The sequence below is a fragment of the Lontra canadensis genome, unplaced genomic scaffold (genome assembly GCF_010015895.1).
Source record: "Lontra canadensis isolate GAN:19392208 unplaced genomic scaffold, GSC_riverotter_1.0 scaffold161, whole genome shotgun sequence".
Lineage (NCBI taxonomy): Eukaryota > Metazoa > Chordata > Mammalia > Carnivora > Mustelidae > Lontra > Lontra canadensis.
Window position 1 is genome coordinate 658,855 of NW_022631155.1, and position 20,868 is coordinate 679,722.

Sequence of the window (20,868 nt, forward strand, 5' to 3'; positions counted from 1 at the left end):
TTAGGCAGTCTGGAAGAAATGGATGCATTCCTAGAAACATAAACTACCAAAACTGAAATAGGAAGAAAAAGAAAAGCTGAGCAAACCCATACCAGCAAAGAAATTGAATCACTAATCAAAAATCTCCCAACAAATAAGAGTCCAGGGCTGAATGGCTTCCCAGGGGAATTCTACCAAACATTGAAAGAAGAATTAATACACATTCTTCTGAAACTGTTCCAGAAAATAGAAATAGAAGGGCAACTTCCAACTCATTCTATGAGGCCAACATTACCTTGATCCCCAAACCAGACAAAGACCCCACAAAAAAGGAGAATTAACAGTCAATATCCCTGATTAACATGGATGCCCAAATACTCACCAAGATACTAGCTAATAGGATCCAAGAGTACATTAAAAGGATTATTCACCAGAACCAAGTGGGGTTTAATCCTGGGCTGCAAGGGTGGCTCACGATCTGCAAATCAATCAATGTGATACACCACATTAATTTTTTTAAAAAAGGATAAGAATGATAATGATCCTCTCAGTAGATGCATAAAAAGTGTTTGACAAAACACAGCCTACTTGATAAAAACCCTCTACCATATATGGATAGAGGGAACATACTTCAACATCATAACAGCCATATATGAAGGACCCACAGCAATTACCATCCCCAATGGAGAAAAACTAAGAGCTTTTTTCCCAAAGTTAGGAACATGACAGTGATGTCCACTATCACCACTGTTGTTCACCATAGTACTGGAATTCCTAACCTCAGCAATCATACCACAAAAGGAAATAAAATGCATCCAAATTAGAAAAGAAGTGAAACTTTCATTCTTTGCAGATGAGAGAATACTTTATGTAGAAACCCAAAGAACTGCACCAAAAAATTCCTAGAACTGATACAGGAAATCAGGAAAGTTGTAGGATATAAAATCAATGCATAGAAGTAACTTGCATTTCTATACACTAAAAATGAATCAGAAGAAAGAGAAATCAAGGAATAGATCCCATTTACAATTGCACCAAATACTGCAAGATACCTAAGAATAAACCTAACCAAATAGGTTTCTGTACTCTGAAAACTATACAGCATTTATGAAAGAAATTGAGGAAGACACAATAAAACGGAAAAACATTCCAAACTCATGGATTGCAACAACAAATACTGTTAAAATGTCTATGCTACCCAAAGCAATCTATAGATTCAATGCAATCCCTATCAAAAATACCATTAGCATTTTTCACAGAGTTGGAATAAATTTGTATGGAACTAGAAAAGACCCTGAATAGCCAAAGGAATGTTGAAAAAGAAAATCAGAGCTGGTGGCATCACAATTCCAGACTTCAAACTATATCACAAATATGTAATCATCAAGAAAGTATGGTACTGGCACAAAAGCAGACACACTGATCAGTGGAAGAGAATGGAGAACCCAGAAATAGACCCTCAATTCTATGGCCAGCTAATCTTTGACAAAGCAGCAAAGAATATCCAATGGGAAAGGATAGTCTCTTCAAAAAATGGTGTTGGGAAAATTGGACAGCTACATGCCTAAGAATGAAACTGGACCACTTTCTTACACCTGACAAAAAAATAAACTCAAAATGGATGAAAAACCTTAATGTGAGACAGGAATCCATCAAAATCCTAGAGGAGAAGGCAGGCAGCAACTTCTTTGATCTTGGCCGAAGCAACTTCTTTCTAGACATATCTCTAAAGGCAAGAGAAACAAAAGCAAAATTGGGACTTTGTGAGGATAAAAAGCTTTTGCACAGCAAAGGAAACAGTCAACAAAACCAAAAGTCAACCTACAGAATGGGAGAAGATATTTTCAAATGTCTTATCAGATAAAGGGCTACAATTCAAAATCTATGAAGAACTTATCAAACTCTAATACCCAGGTGGTGGGTATTAGAGAGGGCACGGATTGCATGGAGCACTGGGTATGGTACAAAAAACAATGAATACTGTTATGCTGAAAATAAATTTAAAAATGATTAAAAAAATAAAATAGGAAAAAAAAAGAACTTATCAAACTCAACACCAAAAACAATCCAGTCAAGAAATGGGCATTAGAAATGAACAGATGTTTTCCAAAGAAGACATACAAATGACCAACAGACACATGAAAAATGCTCAGCATCACTTGACATCAAAGAAATACAAATCAAAACCACAATGAGATACCAGCTCACACCTGTCAGAATGGCTAAAATTAACAACTCAGGAAACAACAGATGTTGGCAAGGATGCAGAGAAAGAGAAATCCTCTTACATTGTTGGTAGGAATGCAAACTGGTATAGCCACTCTGGAAAAGAGTATGGAGGTTCCTCAAGAAGTTAAAAATAGAGCTATCCTATGATCCAGCAATGGCATTACTAGGTATTTATCCAAAGGATACAAACATAGTGACTTGAAGGGGCACACACACCCCAATGTTTATAGCAGCAATGTCCACAATGGCCCTAATATGGAAAGAGCTCTGATGTCTGTCGACAGATGATTAGATAAAGAAAATATGGTCTATATATACATATATAATGAAATATTACTCAGTCATCAAAAAGAATGAAATCTTACCATTTGCAATGACGTGAATGGAATTAGAGTGTATTATGATAAGTGAAATAAGTAAGAGAAAGACAATTATCATATGATCTCACTCATATGTGGAATTTAAGGAACAAAATAGATGAACATAGGGGAAGGGAAGGGAAAATAATATAAGAGGAAAACAGAGAGTGAGGCAAACTATAAGATACCCAACTATAGGAAACAAGCTGAGGGTTGCTGGAGGGGAGGTGAGTGGGGGGATGGGATAACTGGGTGATGGGCATTAGGGAGGGCACTTGATGTTATGAACACTGAGTTTTGTATGCCCCTGAAGAATCACTGAATTCTACCCCTCAAACTATTAATACAGTATGTTAATTAAATTGAATTTAAATAAAAAGATAAATAAAAATTAAAACGACTTGTCCAATGATGCATTTATTAGGCAAATGCAGTTCTGTCTCAAACTACTGCTTTTTCCACTAAATAAGGTTGAAGAAGGAGGTGGATATACAACATGTAGCATTGGTGGTATTTGGTGCCTGATTGGAAGTTGGTGATGGTCAGAATGTTGTTAGTTCTCCCAATAAGCAAAGAAGTCCCTGAGATAACAGAAGTACTAAGGGTTAGAAAAATAATAATAATCTGAGTATTAACATTCCTATTGAATGTGGAGGAGTAAATAAGCTTTAGAAAATGGCAGTGATAAGGTGAGGTAATGGTAAATATAGCCAAATAGCATGCCTATTTGGAAGGGTTTCTGCATAATGGATGAGGGATAATTATCTGGAAGTGATGCAGAATATATTCATTCTGTACTTATTGGGAAGCATTATTGTTTTTTTTAAAAGGGAGTAACATGCTCAGATCATTTGTGTTACAGTTTGCTAAACCCAAAAATATATAACAGTTCAAACTTGATAGAGGTGTATTTCTTGCTCCTTAAATTTCAAAGCAGGTGGTTCATTTGTTAGTGGCGGTTCAGCGACCCATGCTCCTTTCATCTGTTGTCTCTGCCATATTCAGTACATGGTTTCCAAGGCCACTTTGTTTCTCTGTATAGAGTGAGTAGAAGAGGAAAGAGCATGGAGGATTATATGTGGGAGGTGTTTAAAGTCTGGGCCTTGAGTGGTGTACTTACTTCTACTGCTATTTCTTTGACTAGAATGAGGTCACATGGACATGCCTAACTGAAAGGGAGGCTGGGAAAATAAATGGATTTGGTGAACAGCTGACAGTTCTTTGCCAATTTTTATGTTTTTTTTTTTTAATTAAAATATCAGGTTGCACTCTGGAGAATCATTTAGAAGCAGGGATACCAGTTAGTTGACCATTTTGTAATCCAGAGAAGACTGTTTATGGATGAAATAAAGGCAGCAAAAAGTAAGAGTAGAAAAGAAAGGAGAGGCTTTCAAAAGAACTTGGTGTCCAACTAGATATGGGGTAATGAGGAAGAGGGCATATTGAGACCGTACCTTACATATTCTCCCTGAATACTAAGAAGATTGTGGTGTTAATATTTTTTAAAAAGCAATGTAGAAGCAACATATATTTTATAGAGAAGAAAGTGTGTTTAGAGAACTTACACCTATTTAGGATTTTCTATATACCAGGTGATATGGTAGGTGCTTCACATGTATTTATCTCATTTCTCATGGCACTGATTGTGCATTACACAAAGGGTTTTGTGTAACACAAAAGGCAGCATTGTGATTAAGATGGTAGGTTCTGCAATAAGACTACTGCTGGTCCAGGACGCCTGGGTGGCTCAGTCAGTTAAGCCGCTGCCTTCGGCTCGGGTCATGATCCCGGGATCCTGGGATCGAATCCCATGTGGGGCTCCTTGCTCAGCGGAGAGCCTGCTTCTCTCTCTGCCTCTGCCTGCTTGTGCTTTCTCTCTCTCTCTCTCTCTCTCTCTCTCTCTGACAAATAAATAAATACATAAAAAATCTTTAAAAAAAAAGACTACTGCTGGTCCTTCATCTGTAAAATGTGGTGAATCATAACAATGCCTGTTTCATAAAGCTGTTGTGGGGAGTAAACATGATAAGCCTTATGAATTGCTTGATACATATCATGGCACATATCCACTTTGGAGGTTTTTGTGTTAATAACCCCTACTTTTATATTTAGTAAGCTGACATTTCAGTAGAGCCAAAGTCACACCACTGATAAGTGGCAGAGCTGGTACAGAAACTGAAGTCACACTTAGGTTAAAGCAAGCAGTTTTTCCTCTACTCCATCCCACCACTTTCTCTAAGAAAAGAATGTAAGGGATATAAAGTTTAAACATAATGAGTCTGAGGTGAACGTGACAAGCTGCAGTTGGAACTCAGAACTTTGACACAATGTGATTTTATAAAAATTGAATGCATACACAAAGCGTCTTTTTATCTTAGCTACACAGTAATAGCGTCCTACATTTAGCTAAAAATTAAAGAAAATAAGAACTCACTTCTCATGTTGCATCATTAAGAGAGAGGCATCTTTTTAAGCAACTAAAAGAAGCTTCCTATCATATTCAGAGCTTCATGCCTTCCTTTATTCTTTGATTTTATGAATGGGTCAGTTTTGCTTTTGTACTTGGGATTTCCAAAGACAAATTATTTCAAAGACAAATTGTGAAAATGTTAACAGTAAAGCTAGTCTCTTCCTACTTTAGATGCAAATAGCTTGCACATGAATCTTTATAATAGAGATTGTCTCTGAAATGGCCAGGAACCAGGGAAGACATTTGGGCTACATTGTTAGGCTAGCTCTATAGGATTTAATGTAATCAAATCAACCAACCACTGATAGCTTTGTTTCACACAGTCCTTTTTCGTAATAGCTTTTGCTCTAGGGGATTTCATCTGTAGTTCCCCTTCCTTTAAGCTAGAAACTGACTCTTACAGGACCATACTTAGTGAGCCTCACTCTAATGAATAGAGGTAAGGACATAGAAGATGTAGACTCGCTTATTTTGGGTTCTGAGAAAGCTTACAGTGAGGTGAGGAGCAAGTAATAGTATTAAGTCCTCAGTCAATCACAAATTATGCTGTGTACTCCATGTGGTGATATCAATTCCTACCTTCCATGAGCTCACATCCTGGCAGGAAAGATAGGATACATCATTCACCGTACTATGAAGCATAATGGAATTTTCACAAAAAGCCAACAATGAGTTACTGTAAACTAAAGAGTACAGGTTTCAATAGGACTTGGGAACATAGGTCCAGATGTGGGAGGGTTTTACAGAGGAACTGGCACTAAGCTGGAAGGAGGAAAGGAAGAATGTATTCACAAGTGGTTAGCTGCAAGAGGAAATCAAGTCCTTGTAATAACAAGAATTGTTTTTATTTTTTTAAAGGCAAGAAGCTGATGTCCAGTCAGATTGAGTTTGTTTAAAAAGGTCATTCTAACACAAAGGGGGAAAGGATTTACAGATCACCAGAAGAGTCCCTCTAATTCCAAAGAATGAAGCTATTTTAGATGCTACTCCTAGACAGAGTTGGAGACTGTATTTTGTAGTGAAATGAACTTTTTCTGGCAAAGAGTCCCAACTCTGACCCATATGAGCATGTCACCATGGACAAGGCATTTCTCCCTTTCTGGGCTCCAGTTTCTTCTTCTGGGAAACAGGACTGAAAATAACTGCTCTATATTATAGAAATATTTACTAAGAAGCCTTTATTGCCTATCTCCTATGGGCCAACCACCATTGTAGGGATAACATTATAATGAGAAATAGAGACCCTTCTCTCAAGTTACAGTCCTGTTCAGAAGACAGACACATAAATGGATACTGATAATCTATGTGCTGTTAAAAATGATTAAAGAAAACAATTTAGTTAATACTAACAAAATTTGTTTCACTTCATGAAGTGGACAGTCTCATTTTACAAAACTGAAAAAGGGGCAGAAGACAAAGATTTCATAGGATAAAAAAAATAAAGAACTAGGAAGAGAAAAATAGAAAATATCTGATTGGCCAGAGCAGCATAGTTAACCTTGTCTGAGATGAAAAGGTCCAGAGTTGGTTTGGCATTTGGGGATTGGCTGACTAGATATACTATGTTTCTGGTCAAGTAGAATATTTACAGGAACACAGAAGTTATCTAAGTTTCAGTTTGTTGACATGGCACCCCAAGCAGGAGCAGCTCCATCATGGGCCTGGAAAGTTATTTCAACAGTGCTAAGAACTAAAGTATGTATCCAAAGTGCTCTAGGATTTCTGTGAGTAGAGAACTTACTATGCCCACAGCACACATACAAAGCATCATGGAAGAGGTATATATGAACAAGGACTTGAAGGAAATTTGTCACACATATCAAGGGAAATGACATTTCAGGCAGAAAAAAGAAACAATGTGTGCAAAGACAAGAGTTTTGTGTCATGAAATCACACATATCTGCAGATGGGTGGAGAGTGGGGAAATGTGTGAATGTCAGAAAATGAGGCTGGAGCTACATGTCTGAGGTAGTTCTTAAAACTTATATGTGCTCCCCAGAAGGCTAAATGCGGTGGTAAACTGATGGTCTTCCAAATAGGAAGCCCAAGGGCCTTCCAGTATATTAAAGCCTTTTGTCTATAGCTCGAGTACTTAATAGTAAGCCCGCAGACGACTGAGATTATTACAACTAATGCACTGCTTGGTTTGGTGTTTGGGGGTTGTGTATTTGAAATGGCTCATCCTCTACTGATAATGGTTAGTAATGATTTACTCTCTTTTCTTTTTCATCATAAAGTTCACACCTTGCCCTTTACTCTATGGTCATGGAAAACGCCTGCCTAGTACCTCTGAAGTAGTGTTTTCTACCTTTTGGTTTTTAGAAAGAATATTCCTCAGAATTCAGAGCAGATTGTTCCCTTTCTAAAATGCCTAGGTGACATATTGCCTACAGTGAGGCTCATACTGATCTCCAGAGACCCTGTGCCCTACTACATTTATGCTTCTCCTTCCTATATTTCTCTTAATGTGTTGACTATCTCACTGAACAATTAGTGCATATAATCAATAAAATTTAAATCTTTAACCTTTGGAACTTCAGTAAGTTCAGAAACTTCTCTAGAATTTTTTCCTATGTTATGCCTCTATTTTAAAAAATTGGTATTCTACATGCAAAACTCTAGAAACAATGTGATATCTTTTCTGTGGAACAATTAAGAACTAGGTGATTCATTTTAATTCATATTCATTTTATAGTTTTTAAAACTCTTTGAGGTATGACATACATATTTTGAGGTGTACAAATGTTATGTGTATAGCTCCACCTTGTTCTAGGTAAGGAATGTGTTCTAGATATTGCAGTAGTAGAAGGATAAAGAAAAGGGGAAGTGGCTTAGTAAAGTGAGAGGTATTATCAAGATATGAGGACCAAAGATTTATTTTCTAGGAGGATTGCTTTCTCGGGCCAAAGGCAAATGGACGCTGAGAACATGGATGCAATACCATCTGAGCTGGAAATTTTTCCTTGTTGAGTTATTGCATTGGGTACATTCCCACCTAAAAGCAAGTGACTTACATATGATATTCAATCTAGTTCAGGAGACAAATATGTACCAATAAAATCCTAAAATTTCAAAGCATTATATAACAAATATAAAATAAACATTGGCTTTTGTGTTAATGATACAATAGAAATATCAGCAAATAGTATAAGAATAGTCTCTGATATGTGTGTTCATTTTGGATACATACTTAGATATTTCCAGTGGGGATGAGATAAGGCACCAAATAACCAAGTCACAAATTTGTCTCAATTTCAAAGGAATAGAAAAGAGACTATTTACTCAGTGGCTTTAAGTCAATAGCAGGGATTTTTAATGAGATGCCATAGCTTGATTATTGGAGTAAACATTTTTAAACCACCATATTCATCATACCTCCTTATTTCATGCCTCCTTTCCACTTTGAGATTCTGATACATACTTTCTGCCAGTGGTAAAATGTATATTATTCATGGGTAGTGCATACTGTAGGAAATAGATGAGATACTGAGAATCACTGGTGTTAGGATTCATTGTAAAGGATGTTAATCTAATTATTATACCCTGAATCTCAGCTCTTAGACTTCTTGCCTTCCTTCATAATACTATCCAGTTTTAGAGCTTTAATCAGCATTTGGAAAATAAAACCTAACAAAGCCCAGAGAACTGAAATAACTTGCATATACTTATTAAGAGATAGAGTTGGGTTGTAAATCTTCTAGTCTAGCTTTGGAATCCATGCTTTTAAAAACTATGCTATAATGCCTCTCTTGCTTTTTTTATTTTATAAGAACTCTTTTTGAAGTATTATTTATATCTGATAAAATTTATATTTTAAGTGTGCATTTCAATGATTTTTAGTAAATTTAGAGTTGTTCAACTATAACCACAATCTAGATTTAGAATATTTCTATCACCTCTAAAAATTTTTTCCAAATATTTTCAGTCACCATCCATTCTCAACCACAGCCTCAGGCAACCACTAATTTACTTCCTGTCTCTATAGATTTGCCTTTCCTGGACACTTAGTGTGAATAGAAACATATAGTATGTGACCTTTTGTGTCTGGCTACTTTCACTTAGCACAATGCACTTGAGATTCCTCCCTGTTGTTGTCTGTATTTATTTAATTTGTTTAGAGAGCGAGAGAGTGAGAGTGTGCGAGCAGTGGGGGGGGCAGAGAGAGAGGGAGAGAGAGGATTTTAAGCAGGTTCTCACCCAGTGAAGACTCTGACTCTGGGCTCTATCTTGACCCTGAGATCATGATCTGAACCGAAAATGAGAGTCAGTTGCTCAACTGACTGAACCACCCAAGTGCACCCATGTTGTTGTTCTTATTCCTTTTCACTGATGACTAATATTCTATTGTGTGAATATGCCACATTTTGTTCAATCATTATTTGATGGACATTTAGGTCATTTCCATCTTTTGGCTATCATAAATAATTCTGCTATGTCAAGGTCTTTCTGTGGACATCTGTTCTCATTTCTCTTAGATAAGAGAATTAGAGTGGAGCCACAGGATTTTATAGAAAGTATATGTTTAACTTTTTAAGAAACTGATGAAATGTTTTCCAAAGTGTGCTTTAGCATTATACATTTCCACCAGTGATTTATGAGGTTCCATTTTCTCCAGATTCTTGCAAACCCTTGATATTGTTAGTCTTTTTTATTTTAGACATGCTATTACATATGTAGCAGTATCTTACTGTGATTTTAATTTACACTTCCCTAATGACTGATGATATTGAGTATCTTGTTATGTCCTTATTAGTCAACAGAGTATTTTTTATTAGATGTGGTGGTATTCCATAATTTTTAATGTATATGTGTATTTTTATTAAATGTGTATTTAAGTATCTTGCTCATTTTCAAATTGAGCTGTTTTTCTTCTCATTTTTGAGTTGTAAGAATTATTTTTTTTATTGGATCATGCTAGTCACCATACAGTACATCATTAGTTTTTAAGGTAGTGTTCCAAGATTCATTGTTTACATATAAAACCCAGCGCTCCATGTAATATGTGACCTCCTTAATACCTACCACCAGGCTCACCCATCTCCCCACACCCCCCCAAAACCCTCAGTTTGTTTCTCAGAGTCTACAGTCTCTCATGGTTCATCACCTCTTCTGATTCCCCCCCAAACACTTTTCCTTTCCTTCTCCTAATGTCCTCCATGTTATTCCTTAGGTTCCACATGTAAGTGAAACCCTATGATAACGGACTTTCTCTGCTTGACTTATTCCACTTATCATAATCTCCTCCAGTCCTGTCCATGTTGATGCAAAAGTTTGGTATTCATCTTTTTTGATGGCTGAGTAATATTCCGTTGTATATAAGGACCACATCTTCCTTATCCATCTTTTGAAGAGCATCTCAACCCTTTCCACAGTTAGGCTATTGTGGACATTGCTGCTATGAGCAAGACATACAAATGGCTAGCAGACTCATGTAAAAGTGTTCATCATCATTAGCCATCTGGGAAATTCAAATCAAAACCACATTGAGATACCACCTTATACCAGTTAGAATGGTAAAAATTAACAAGGAAAGAAAAAACAAATGTTGGAAAAGATATGGAGTTGTAAGAATTATTTATATATTCTTAATATAGATTGTTTATCAACATATGATTCACAAATATACTCATTTTATGGCTGTCTTTTTATTTTCTTATGGTGTCTTTTGAAGAGCAAAATGTTTACATTTTGGTGAGATCCATTTTATTCCATTTTTTATTTTTTTATAGCTCATACTTCTGGTGGTCTAAGAAATCTTTGTTTGACTCCAGGTTACAAAGATTTTCTCCTATAATTTTTTAGAAATTTTATCTCTTACATTTTGATGTATGTTCCACTGGAGTTGATTTTTGTTTATGATATGAGGTAAGTGTCTATGTTCATTTTTTTTGCATGTAGATATTCTCCCAGCATCATTTATTGAAAATGCTATTTTTTTTCTGTCTTGAATTGCTTTGAACCTTGGTCAAAGTCAATTGACTATATATGTGAAAGTTATCTCTGGACTTTCTATTCTTTTCCTTTGATCTATATTGCCTGTTTTTAGACCAAACCCATGCCATATTGATTACTGTAGTTTGTTAGTATGTTTTGAAATTGGGAAGTTTTTTTTTTCTTTTTAAATATGGATTGCCTATTCTAGATCCTTTGCATTCCTATATAACTTTAAGGATCAGCTTGCTATTTTTATAAAAAGAAAAGCTTCTGAGATTTTGATAAGAAATGTGTTGAATCCAGTGATCAATTTGGAGAGAATCTTAATAATCTCAGGACTTCTATAAACATGGAATATCTGAAACTTGTTATTTGCAATTAAAGAAAGTTTTGTTTTTTACTTTCCATTTTTCATTTCTTTAACTTCTTTAGTTTGCCTAAATTTTTTAAAATATCTTATTTATTTGAGAGAGAAAGAGAGAGAGAGTGAACACACGTATGAGCAGTGGGGAGGAGCAGACTCAGGGCTCCATGTGGGGTTCGGTATGGGGCTCAATCCTGGAACCCTGAGATCATTACCTGAGCCAAAGGCAGATGCTTAACCAATTGAGCCACCTAGGCACCCCATAGCTTGCCTAAATTTCTAAGCAGCTTTACTGAAATATGATCCACCTGTCCTATAATTCACCTTTAAATGTAAAAGTAAATGTTTTCTGGTATATTTACAGGGTTATGTAGGTATCACCAATACATAATTTCAGAATACTTTAGTTGCTCTAAAAAAGAAACTGCATACCCATTAGCAGTGACTTCCATTACTTTCTTTCTTAGACTGATTAAAAATCTCCAGGAAAATACTTAATAAGAGAGAATGGACATCCTTATTTTATTCATGATCTTAGGAGGAAATAGTCTTTTATCATAAAGTATGGTTCCAGATGTAGATTTTTCACAAATATTCTTTATCAGTTGAGAAGGTTCCCTTCTATTTCTAGTTTTTTGAGAGTTTTGGATCATGAATGGGTGCTGAATTTCACCTTCCTGCTGTTGTCCTTCAAGTTATTCTTCACACAGCTGCCAGAATAATCCTAAAATGTTAGATCAAATCACCATTCTACTCAAAATTATGCAATACCTCCACATTTCATTTAAGGTAAAACCCAAAATATCCAGAGCACCTGGGTGGCTCAGTCATTAGGCATCTGCCTTTGGCTCAGGTCATGGTCCTGGGTTCCTGGGATCAAGCCCCACACCAGGCTTCCTATTCAGTGGAAAGCCTGCTTCTCTCTCTCCCACTCCCTCTCCTTATGTTCCCTTTCTCACTGTGTCTGTCAAATAAATAAAATCTCAAAAAAAAACCCCCAAAACAAATACCTAAATATCCTAGGAGGCCCTTGTACTATCTAGTATATTCCCCATAGTTTCCTCTTTAAATTCATCTACTATTAATCTTTCCTCTTTATCTCTCCACTATGGCCACAGTGGCCTAGTTGCTCTTCCTTGAATACACTGGACTAACTTCTATCTCAAGTCCTTTGCATTTGTTACTCCCTCTATTTTGAATGTTCTTCCAAGTGTCTACAAGGCTCACTCTCATTTCTTTCAGGTTACTGCTTAAATGTCACCTACTCAGTGAGATATTCCCTGAATACCCTACTAAAAATCGCAATCCCTCTCTAATACTTTCTATTCACATATTATTTTTCTTCCTGAAGCATATTACCTTTTACTATATTATATGATTGATAGATTGGTCAATTGATTTATCTTTTTAATTTTTTTTGTCCTCCCTTCACTCAAATGTAAGTTTTAAGAGGGCAGCACTCTTGATATGTTTACTAATACACTTACATTGCTTAGAATATTAACTGGCACATAGTCGGTGATCAGAAAGTATTTGAAGACTACACCAAAGACTCAGGAAACTTGTAGTTTAATTTCCTTTTTAGTTTAATTTCCTTCCCTTCTGTTTCATTATATGTAAAACATCTGAGGAGATAAAACCAGATATTTTTGATAAATATTTTGATAAAGCTCTTTCTGCTCTGAAATTCCAGGAAAGAGGCTATATGCCCACAGAAAAGAATAAGTTGAGATATTATGCTATTAAGGAATCATATTAAGATGCTTTTTGCCTGGAACCCTAAAAATACCTAAACCCTGTTTGCCCAGCCTATACCTCCTCTCCGCAAGATCCTAATAGAAATACATGCTTTTAGGAAACAAAACTCATTCTTTAATTCATTCATTCAGTGGATATGTGTTGAACATCTACAGTGTGCCAGGTAACATGCTAGGTTCCTAGGACCCATCAAAGAGAAAACAAGGCAAAAATCCATAACCTTATAGCAAGGAGAAAAAAATGATAAATAGAAAAAAAATAGATGTTATAACATATTAAATGTTAAGTGCTATGGGAAAAGAAGGAGCATGGTAAGGTTTACTAACCTAATGTAGATAGTAAACTGAGTAGAGGTCGGGGTGGGCCTCATTTAGAAAACAATAATTAAGCAAAGATTTGAAAAAAAAAATGAAGGTATAACAAGTACAAAGACCATGCTGTTAAGAACCTGACATGCTGAAAGAGCAACAAAGAAGCCAGTGTGGCTGGAACAAAGTGAGCAAGGGAGGACTTTGTAGGAGATAAGCCGTATAGGAACTGAAGACAAGGTCATATAAGACCCCATTAGCCACGGCAAGGACTTTGGCTTTTAGTCTGTATAAGATGAAGAAGCGTTAGGGGCACCTGGGTGGTTCAGTCAGTTAAGCATCTGCCTTTGGCTCAGGTCATGGTCCCAGGGTCCTGGGATTGAGCCCTACATTGGGCTCTCTGCTCGGTGGGGAGCCTGCTTCTCCTCCTTTTGCCTGCTGCTCCACCTGTTTGTGTGCTCTCTCTCTCTCTCTCTCTGTGTGTGTCAAATAAATAAAATCTTTAAAAAATAGATGAAGAAGTATTAGAAGACTATTGTGTAGAGAATATACTGTAAGAGGAAAGGGTGATAGCAGAGACTAGTTAGGGGGACTTGGTTGTAATAAAACTAACTTTTTACTGTGGTGAAATAGAAACCAGTTTTGAACAGCAAATGGTAAGGTGATAAGACAGCCAGGATGCGGCAAAGCACAGTGAAATAAGAGCAGTAATGGAGGGGAGGGTGCATGTGCTCATGTGCACACTTGTATGCATATACGCAGGACTAACAAAGTTTCCTTTCTATCTGTATCTTTTACCCCCAAAGGAAGGAATTTCCTGGATTGTCTCTTAGTTTCTGTCTCATTTTTGCATAAGAATCAAAGTAGGCCAAACCATGAAGTGGAACTGAGTCCCTATGACCTGAATGCCACATTTTGAGGGGTCCCTGACCTTTCTTGAAAAGCCCACTAAAGACTATTTGCTGTACAGTAGATCTCTAGGACTTATTCATCTTATAAAACTGAAACCTAGCACCCTTTCATTAATATCTTCCTATTCCCTCCCCACCAGCCCCTGGTAACCACCATTCCACTCTCTGCTTCCACGAGTTTGACTATCCCACATATAAGGGAGATCATATAGTATTCATCTTTCTCTGTCTTGTTTATTTCACTTAGCACAATGTCCTCTAGGTTCATCAATGTGGTTTAAAATGGCAGGATTTCTTTCTTTTGTTAAGGCTAAATAATATTCCATTATATGTATACACATTTTCTTATATACCTATTGATGGATACTTAGATTTCTTCTATGTCTTGGCTATTGTGGATAATACTACAATGCATATGGTAATGAGGATATCTCTTTGAAATCCTGATTTCAGTAACTTTGGACATATATTCCCAAAAGTAGGATTGCTGGATCCTATGGTAGTTCTATTTTTAATTTTTTGAAGAAACTCCGTACTGTTTTCCAGAGTTACTGCACCAATTTACATTCCTACCAACAGGGCACAGGATTTCTTTTTATCCACATCCTCATCAATACTTGTTATCTCTTGTCTTTTTCATAATAGCCTATCTAACAGGTATGAGGTAATAACTCATTGTGGTTTTCATTTGCATTTCTCTGATGATTAGTGATATTGAGCACCTTTTCATGTACCTGGGTCCATTTGTATGTCTTCTTTGGAATAATGTCTACTCAGATCCATTTCTCAGTTAACAATATTCTATGGTATACTTAAAAATTTGCTAAGTGGACAGATCTTATGTTAAGTGCTCTTGTCACACGAAACAATAAAAACAGTAATAATAATAAGAGGGTAGAAGGAAGGTTTTGGAGGGGACAGATATGTTTATGACATAGATTGTAGTGATGAGGATATTAGCCTGAGTATAGTCAGGCTGCTTTCTACTGTAGAAAAACTTGAAGGGGGTCTTGAAAGTTATAACAAGTTAAAGGGAAAGAAGAAAGGGAGAAGGGAAGACAGTATGACATGGGATGTCAGAGAGCATTAGGATGTGTTTCAGAGCTAATGAAAAGAGCACAGCATAATCTGGCTTATGAAGTTCCCTGCCTTCATTATCTGCCTTCTCCTCTCTACTCTGTGCCTAGGTATGATGGGCAAGATGTATATGTGAAGGAAAATAGAAAAGTTATATAAATCAGTTCTGCTCTTAATCAGAAATCAGTGCCCTGTGCATCTTGCTTTGATAATCTATTTGTTGTGGTCTTATTTGCCATGTCCCCAGGACTGCTGGGCAGACATAAAGTAATTTCCCCTTGGCATTACTCATAAAAGGCAGTATCTTGGAAGTACTAATATAAGTGGAAAGAAGGAACACAACTTTCTTTATTAAAGCCTCATGGAATCTTTTAACTATCCAACACTAGGAACAGGTTTCTCAGTGAAATACATTATTTGTGTGTCAATTTCTTTGAATTAAGAAACCCCCTTTATACCTTAAGAATAAAAGTGGATTGTTGAGATATTGCAGGCTGACTTGAGAATTAAGCTTTTGTCCAAGACACATGGAACATTTTATAAGTATTGAAAGGATTAATTAGATCTGCAAGGACACTTGCTCTCTAGTTCCTTTTACTGTTTATATGGGAGAAGTAAAAATAAGAGATGAATAAGTATTTGTTGAAGAGCATACGCTTGGTTTCTGCCATTTAGTCTGGAGTTTTTGCTAATACACACTTGAGCATGTTTGTTTTAATCAGCCTGCTTTGTACAATATGTAGTATTGCTCCTCTGATCATTTGTGAAGTGTTATAATTCATCAGGTTTAACAATTAACTAGGATTGGAGATGCTGGCCAGTTAGTCCCCTAGAACTTGAAGAGGATTACATAGATGGAATCTAGTATGACCAAGAAATATACTGATTAGCTAGAAATAACCCATCAGAGCTTGGCTCCAAAGAACTCTGAATTTCTGTTGAATAGGTCCTATTTCTACATAGAGGCAACTATCTAGGCCAAGGGAAGTTGAGGCTAAAAATTCTTTAAAGAAATCAGAGAGAAAATCTTAGAATAGATTATTTAAGCAGACTAATGCAGGAAAATGAATATGTGGGCATGGTAAATCATACCCCATCCAGATTTTCATTGAGGAATCCATGCAGTCTCTCCTACATGATATTCCTATAAAGAAAACATGAGCTCTTTAGACTTAACTTCTGAGGTTTTTGATGTCCTCCATAACCTTTGCATTTTTTTTTCCTGGCCAGTTGTGTGTGTGTGTATGTGTGTCCATGTGCATGCGCATGTGTGCATGCATGTGTGCATGTACACACACATGTGTGCACAAGTGCGTGTATGTGTTCCCCAAAAGTCATCTCTTTCAACAAAACTATAGCAATTGCTGTGAGCAGCAGAGTCATCTTTCATACCAGTTCATTATCAAGGTGAAGATATTCATCTCTCCTTTCCAGTGCAGTCTTTAAATTGGTTAACTCACTTGATAGCCTGCTGAGAATTATTTAATAAATGATTAAACTGCTATCAGGAGTGAATGAGTCAGGACCTGGTGTTTTCAGATTTCTTCGAGGAGGAGGACTGGGTGAGGGAGCTCAGCTAAGGCAGATAATTATATTTGTTTTTCTAAAGGTGGTAAGGTGGAATTCAAATCTGATCTAAAAATCTGAATGCTGCTTTGAGAGACTTTCTAGTTCATTTAATTCATCCCTTGTGTTCATAAAGACTTCAATCTCAATATAAACGGAATCCCACTATTCTTAGGAGCACCACATTGCTGGTGAATGGACATTCAGCTGTGTGTTTACCACCATTCATTTTAGCTTAATCTCATTTTCTGTTCTCCTTTCTTTTAGGTTAACAATTCATGCTGAGTGCCCCATGCATTTGGAAGATTTTCCTATGGATGTGCATGCCTGCCCACTGAAGTTTGGAAGCTGTACGTATTTTCTCACTTTCTATTTACCTGATCTTCTTCTGAAAGAAATAGTATATTTCCTGTTCTATCCCCTAGTAGTTTCTAAAACTGAAGCCTTGAATTCAGGGTGGTATGGGAGTGGGGAAGGGAATTGGGGTTGATCAGGAGAGGAGACTTAGCTTTTAATACTTTTCTTTGTAGAAAGCAAACATTATCTCACCATTTCAGACTCATTTCTGTCATTAGATTAAAATAATAACTTCTATTTCCTAAATTGTCCAGAAGATATAGTAAGACAGAGCTAATACACTGTGATGAACACTGGGCATTGTATATTGTATATAAGTGATGAAACACTGTATTGTAACACCTGAAACTAATGTTACACTGTATGTTAACAAACTGGAATTTAACAGGACTGGAAGAGATTATGCTGAGTGAAATAAGTCAAGCAGAGAAAGTCAATTATCATATGGTTTCACTTATTTATGGAGCATAACAAATAGCATGGAGGACAAGGGGAGATGGAGAGGAGAAGGGAGTTGAGGGAAATTGGAAGGGGAGGTGAACCATGAGAGACTATGGACTCTGAAAAACAATCTGAGGGTTTTGAAGGGGCAAGGGGTGGAAGGTTGGGGGATCCAGGTGGTGGGTATTGTAGAGGGCACGGATTGCATGGAGAACTGGGTGTGGTGCAAAAATAATGAATACTGTTACGCTGAAAAAATAAAAAATTAAAAAAAAAAAACAAAAAACCTTGCCAATGGATAAATGAATAAAAAGACAGAGTTAATCTAGAGTACAGTAGCAGCTTCCTAAAGACAAGATCCCAAAAGGGAAGGTGCTTTTATTTTTGAAATGCCTATTCTATTTGTATCTCATATCATTCTATCTAATTCTCTACAGTAGATATGGTAGATAGAAAGAGACTCTGGAGATTTTCTCATTTTTACAGAGTATTGCCTTTATCAATAACTGTAAATCTCAAAGAGAAATGAGTAGATACATAGTCCATTTTCAAATAAATTAGAAAAATCAAAATTGAATAGAATTTGAGTGAGTTTCTAGCTCTAAGAATTTTAGAGTAAGTTTCATATAGGGAATCATCTGAACAATATATCAAGGTCTGTGTTGATTGTGTCTAAATTAAATTTAGTTCTATATTCTGAAGTAGAAAGTACATTTGAAAATATCCAAATAATTACATGTGACATATTTTTTCAATCATTGTCAAATATTTATGAATTGTCTCTTATGTGCCAGGCTCTATTGTAGGAATTTGGAGTACATCCATGAATAAAACAAAGACCCCGTCTTTGTGGAGCTTATTTTATAGAGGAGAGAGTGATAATGAAAGATAAACAACAGATTAAAAAGTAACATATAAAGTATGGTATAAAGTGAAAATCACTGTAAGAAAACATAAAATTACTACAGAATAAGGGGAATCAGTCTTGTCTAGGTGGAAGATAGGTGTTGCCACTGAAATTTTAAAATTGGGTAATCACCATAGGTCTCTTTAAAACGTGACAATTGAGCAGAAATTTTAAGGAAGTAAAAGTATTAACAATGCAGATATTAGAGGAAACTGTGCTCCAGGTAGAGGGAATATCCAGGGATAAGAAGCTAAGTCAGAAAAGTGTCTGGCTTCTCCAGGGGATATCAAAGTAGCCAGTCTGGCTGGATAGAGTAAAGGGGAAAGCACTAGGAAAGAATGAGATCAAAGAAGAGACTAGGTCATCTAGAGTCTTGTAGGACATTAAAGGGCTTTGAATTTTACTGATAAAAAGTGAGGAGTGGTTTGAAATTTGTAACAAAATGATTACATTATCTGACTTAGGTTTTTCTTTCTTTTTTCTGTTTAGAATGCACTTTTTTGTGTGTTATGTTAGTCACCATAAAATACATCATTAGCTTTTGATGCAGTATTCCAAGATTCATTGTTTATATACAACACCCAGAGTTCCTTGCAATACATGCCCTTCTTAATACCCACCACCAGGCTCACCCAGGCCCCCACACTCATCCCCTCTAAAACCCTCAGTTTGTTTTACAGAGTCCACTGTCTCTCATGGTTCATCTCTCCCTCTGATTTGCCCCAATTCACTTTTCCTTTCCTTCTCCTAATGTCCTCCATGTTATTCCTTATGTTCTACAAGTAAGTGAAACCATATTTGACTTTCTCTGTTTGACTTATTCCACTTAGCATAATCTCCTCTAGTCCTGTCCATGTTGATACAAAAGTTGGGTATTCATCCTTTTTGATGGAGGTAATATTCTATTATATATATGGACCATACCTTCTTTATCCATTCATCTGTCGAAGGGCATCTTGGCTCTTTCCACAGTTTAGTGACTGTGGCCATTGCTGCTATGAACATTGGGGTACAGATGGCCCTTCTTTTCACTACATCTGTATTTTTGGGGTAAATACCCAGTAGTACAATTGCTGGGTCATAGGGGAGCTCTATTTTTAATTTTTTGAGGAATCTCTACACTGTTTTCCAAAGCAGCTGCACCAACTTGCATTCCCACCAAAAGTGTAAGAGGGTTCCCTATTCTCCACATCCTTTCCAATATTTGTTGTTTCCTGCCATGTTAATCTTTGCCATCCTAACTGGTGTAAGGTGGTATCTCAATGTGGTTTTGATTTTAATTTCCCTGATGGCTAATGGTAATGAACATTTTTTCATGTGTCTACTAGCCATTTGTATGTCTTCATTGGAGAAGTGTCTACTCATGTCTTCTGCCCATTTTTTGACATGACTATATGTTTTTTGGGTGTTGAGTTTGGGGAGTTCTTCATAGATCTTGGATATCAGTCCTTTGTTGTAGTGCTTTAAAAGAATCATTACGGATACTCTGTTAAAAATATAAATATGGGAAGAACAGAAGAAGGAAGTCCAGTTAAAATGATATTGCAATAGTTCAGATGAGAAATGATAATAGCTCAAATTACAGTGATATTGGCAAAAATAATGAGAAAGACTGTGGGTGAACATGTCTCATGAACAATTAGAAAACCTAGGACTGTTGAAGCAATGAGGATTGAAAGACAAAAGTTCTGGAGAAGGGGTGGAACTTCTTGTAGATGAATTTGTGAACTACATCTTCTTCATTCTTTGTGGTAGTTGACAATTCTGGCCATGAATTTCAGCTTATAATTCAAGTTTGGCCCTAAACATAGGACTGTTGCTAGATGATGGGGGGAAAAAAGCTATAGTTTTCATGGTCACAGAGAGCTAAAGTGATAAAAGTAGAGATTTAGAAGGTCTCAAACTCTTGGCTAATAACAGTCTCAATACAATTGCTAAATTTTGAATATGCACAAATCATAAGGCTAAAAAAAAGCAATATAAAAACTTCTGAAAAGTAAAGCTGGCTTTCCTACAGACTCCCAATGTTATAAAAAAGAAGGCATGCCAGGCTCTTAGTTTAAATCCCTAGAGAAACTATGTCCTAGTTATAAGGGAGCAGCAGAGACATACCAAGTTTAACCAAAACTAAAATTCAACTCAGTCCCTTGAAAGAATTAAGGTAATAATTTTCCCACATTATCTATTTAACAAAGGGAAGAATGAGGT

At 36.4% G+C, this 20,868-nt stretch overlaps 1 protein-coding gene across 3 annotated transcripts in view; it reads left to right on the forward strand.

The window, feature by feature from the left end:
* GABRA3 (gamma-aminobutyric acid type A receptor subunit alpha3) overlaps positions 1-20,868 on the forward strand; it is a 358,344-nt gene that overhangs the window by 268,354 nt on the left and 69,122 nt on the right. For all 3 annotated transcript variants that reach the window (XM_032845269.1, XM_032845270.1, XM_032845268.1), the window contains exon 6: positions 17,223-17,305. In XM_032845269.1, the coding sequence (XP_032701160.1) occupies positions 17,223-17,305 (83 nt within the window). The remainder of the gene's footprint in view (positions 1-17,222; positions 17,306-20,868) is intronic.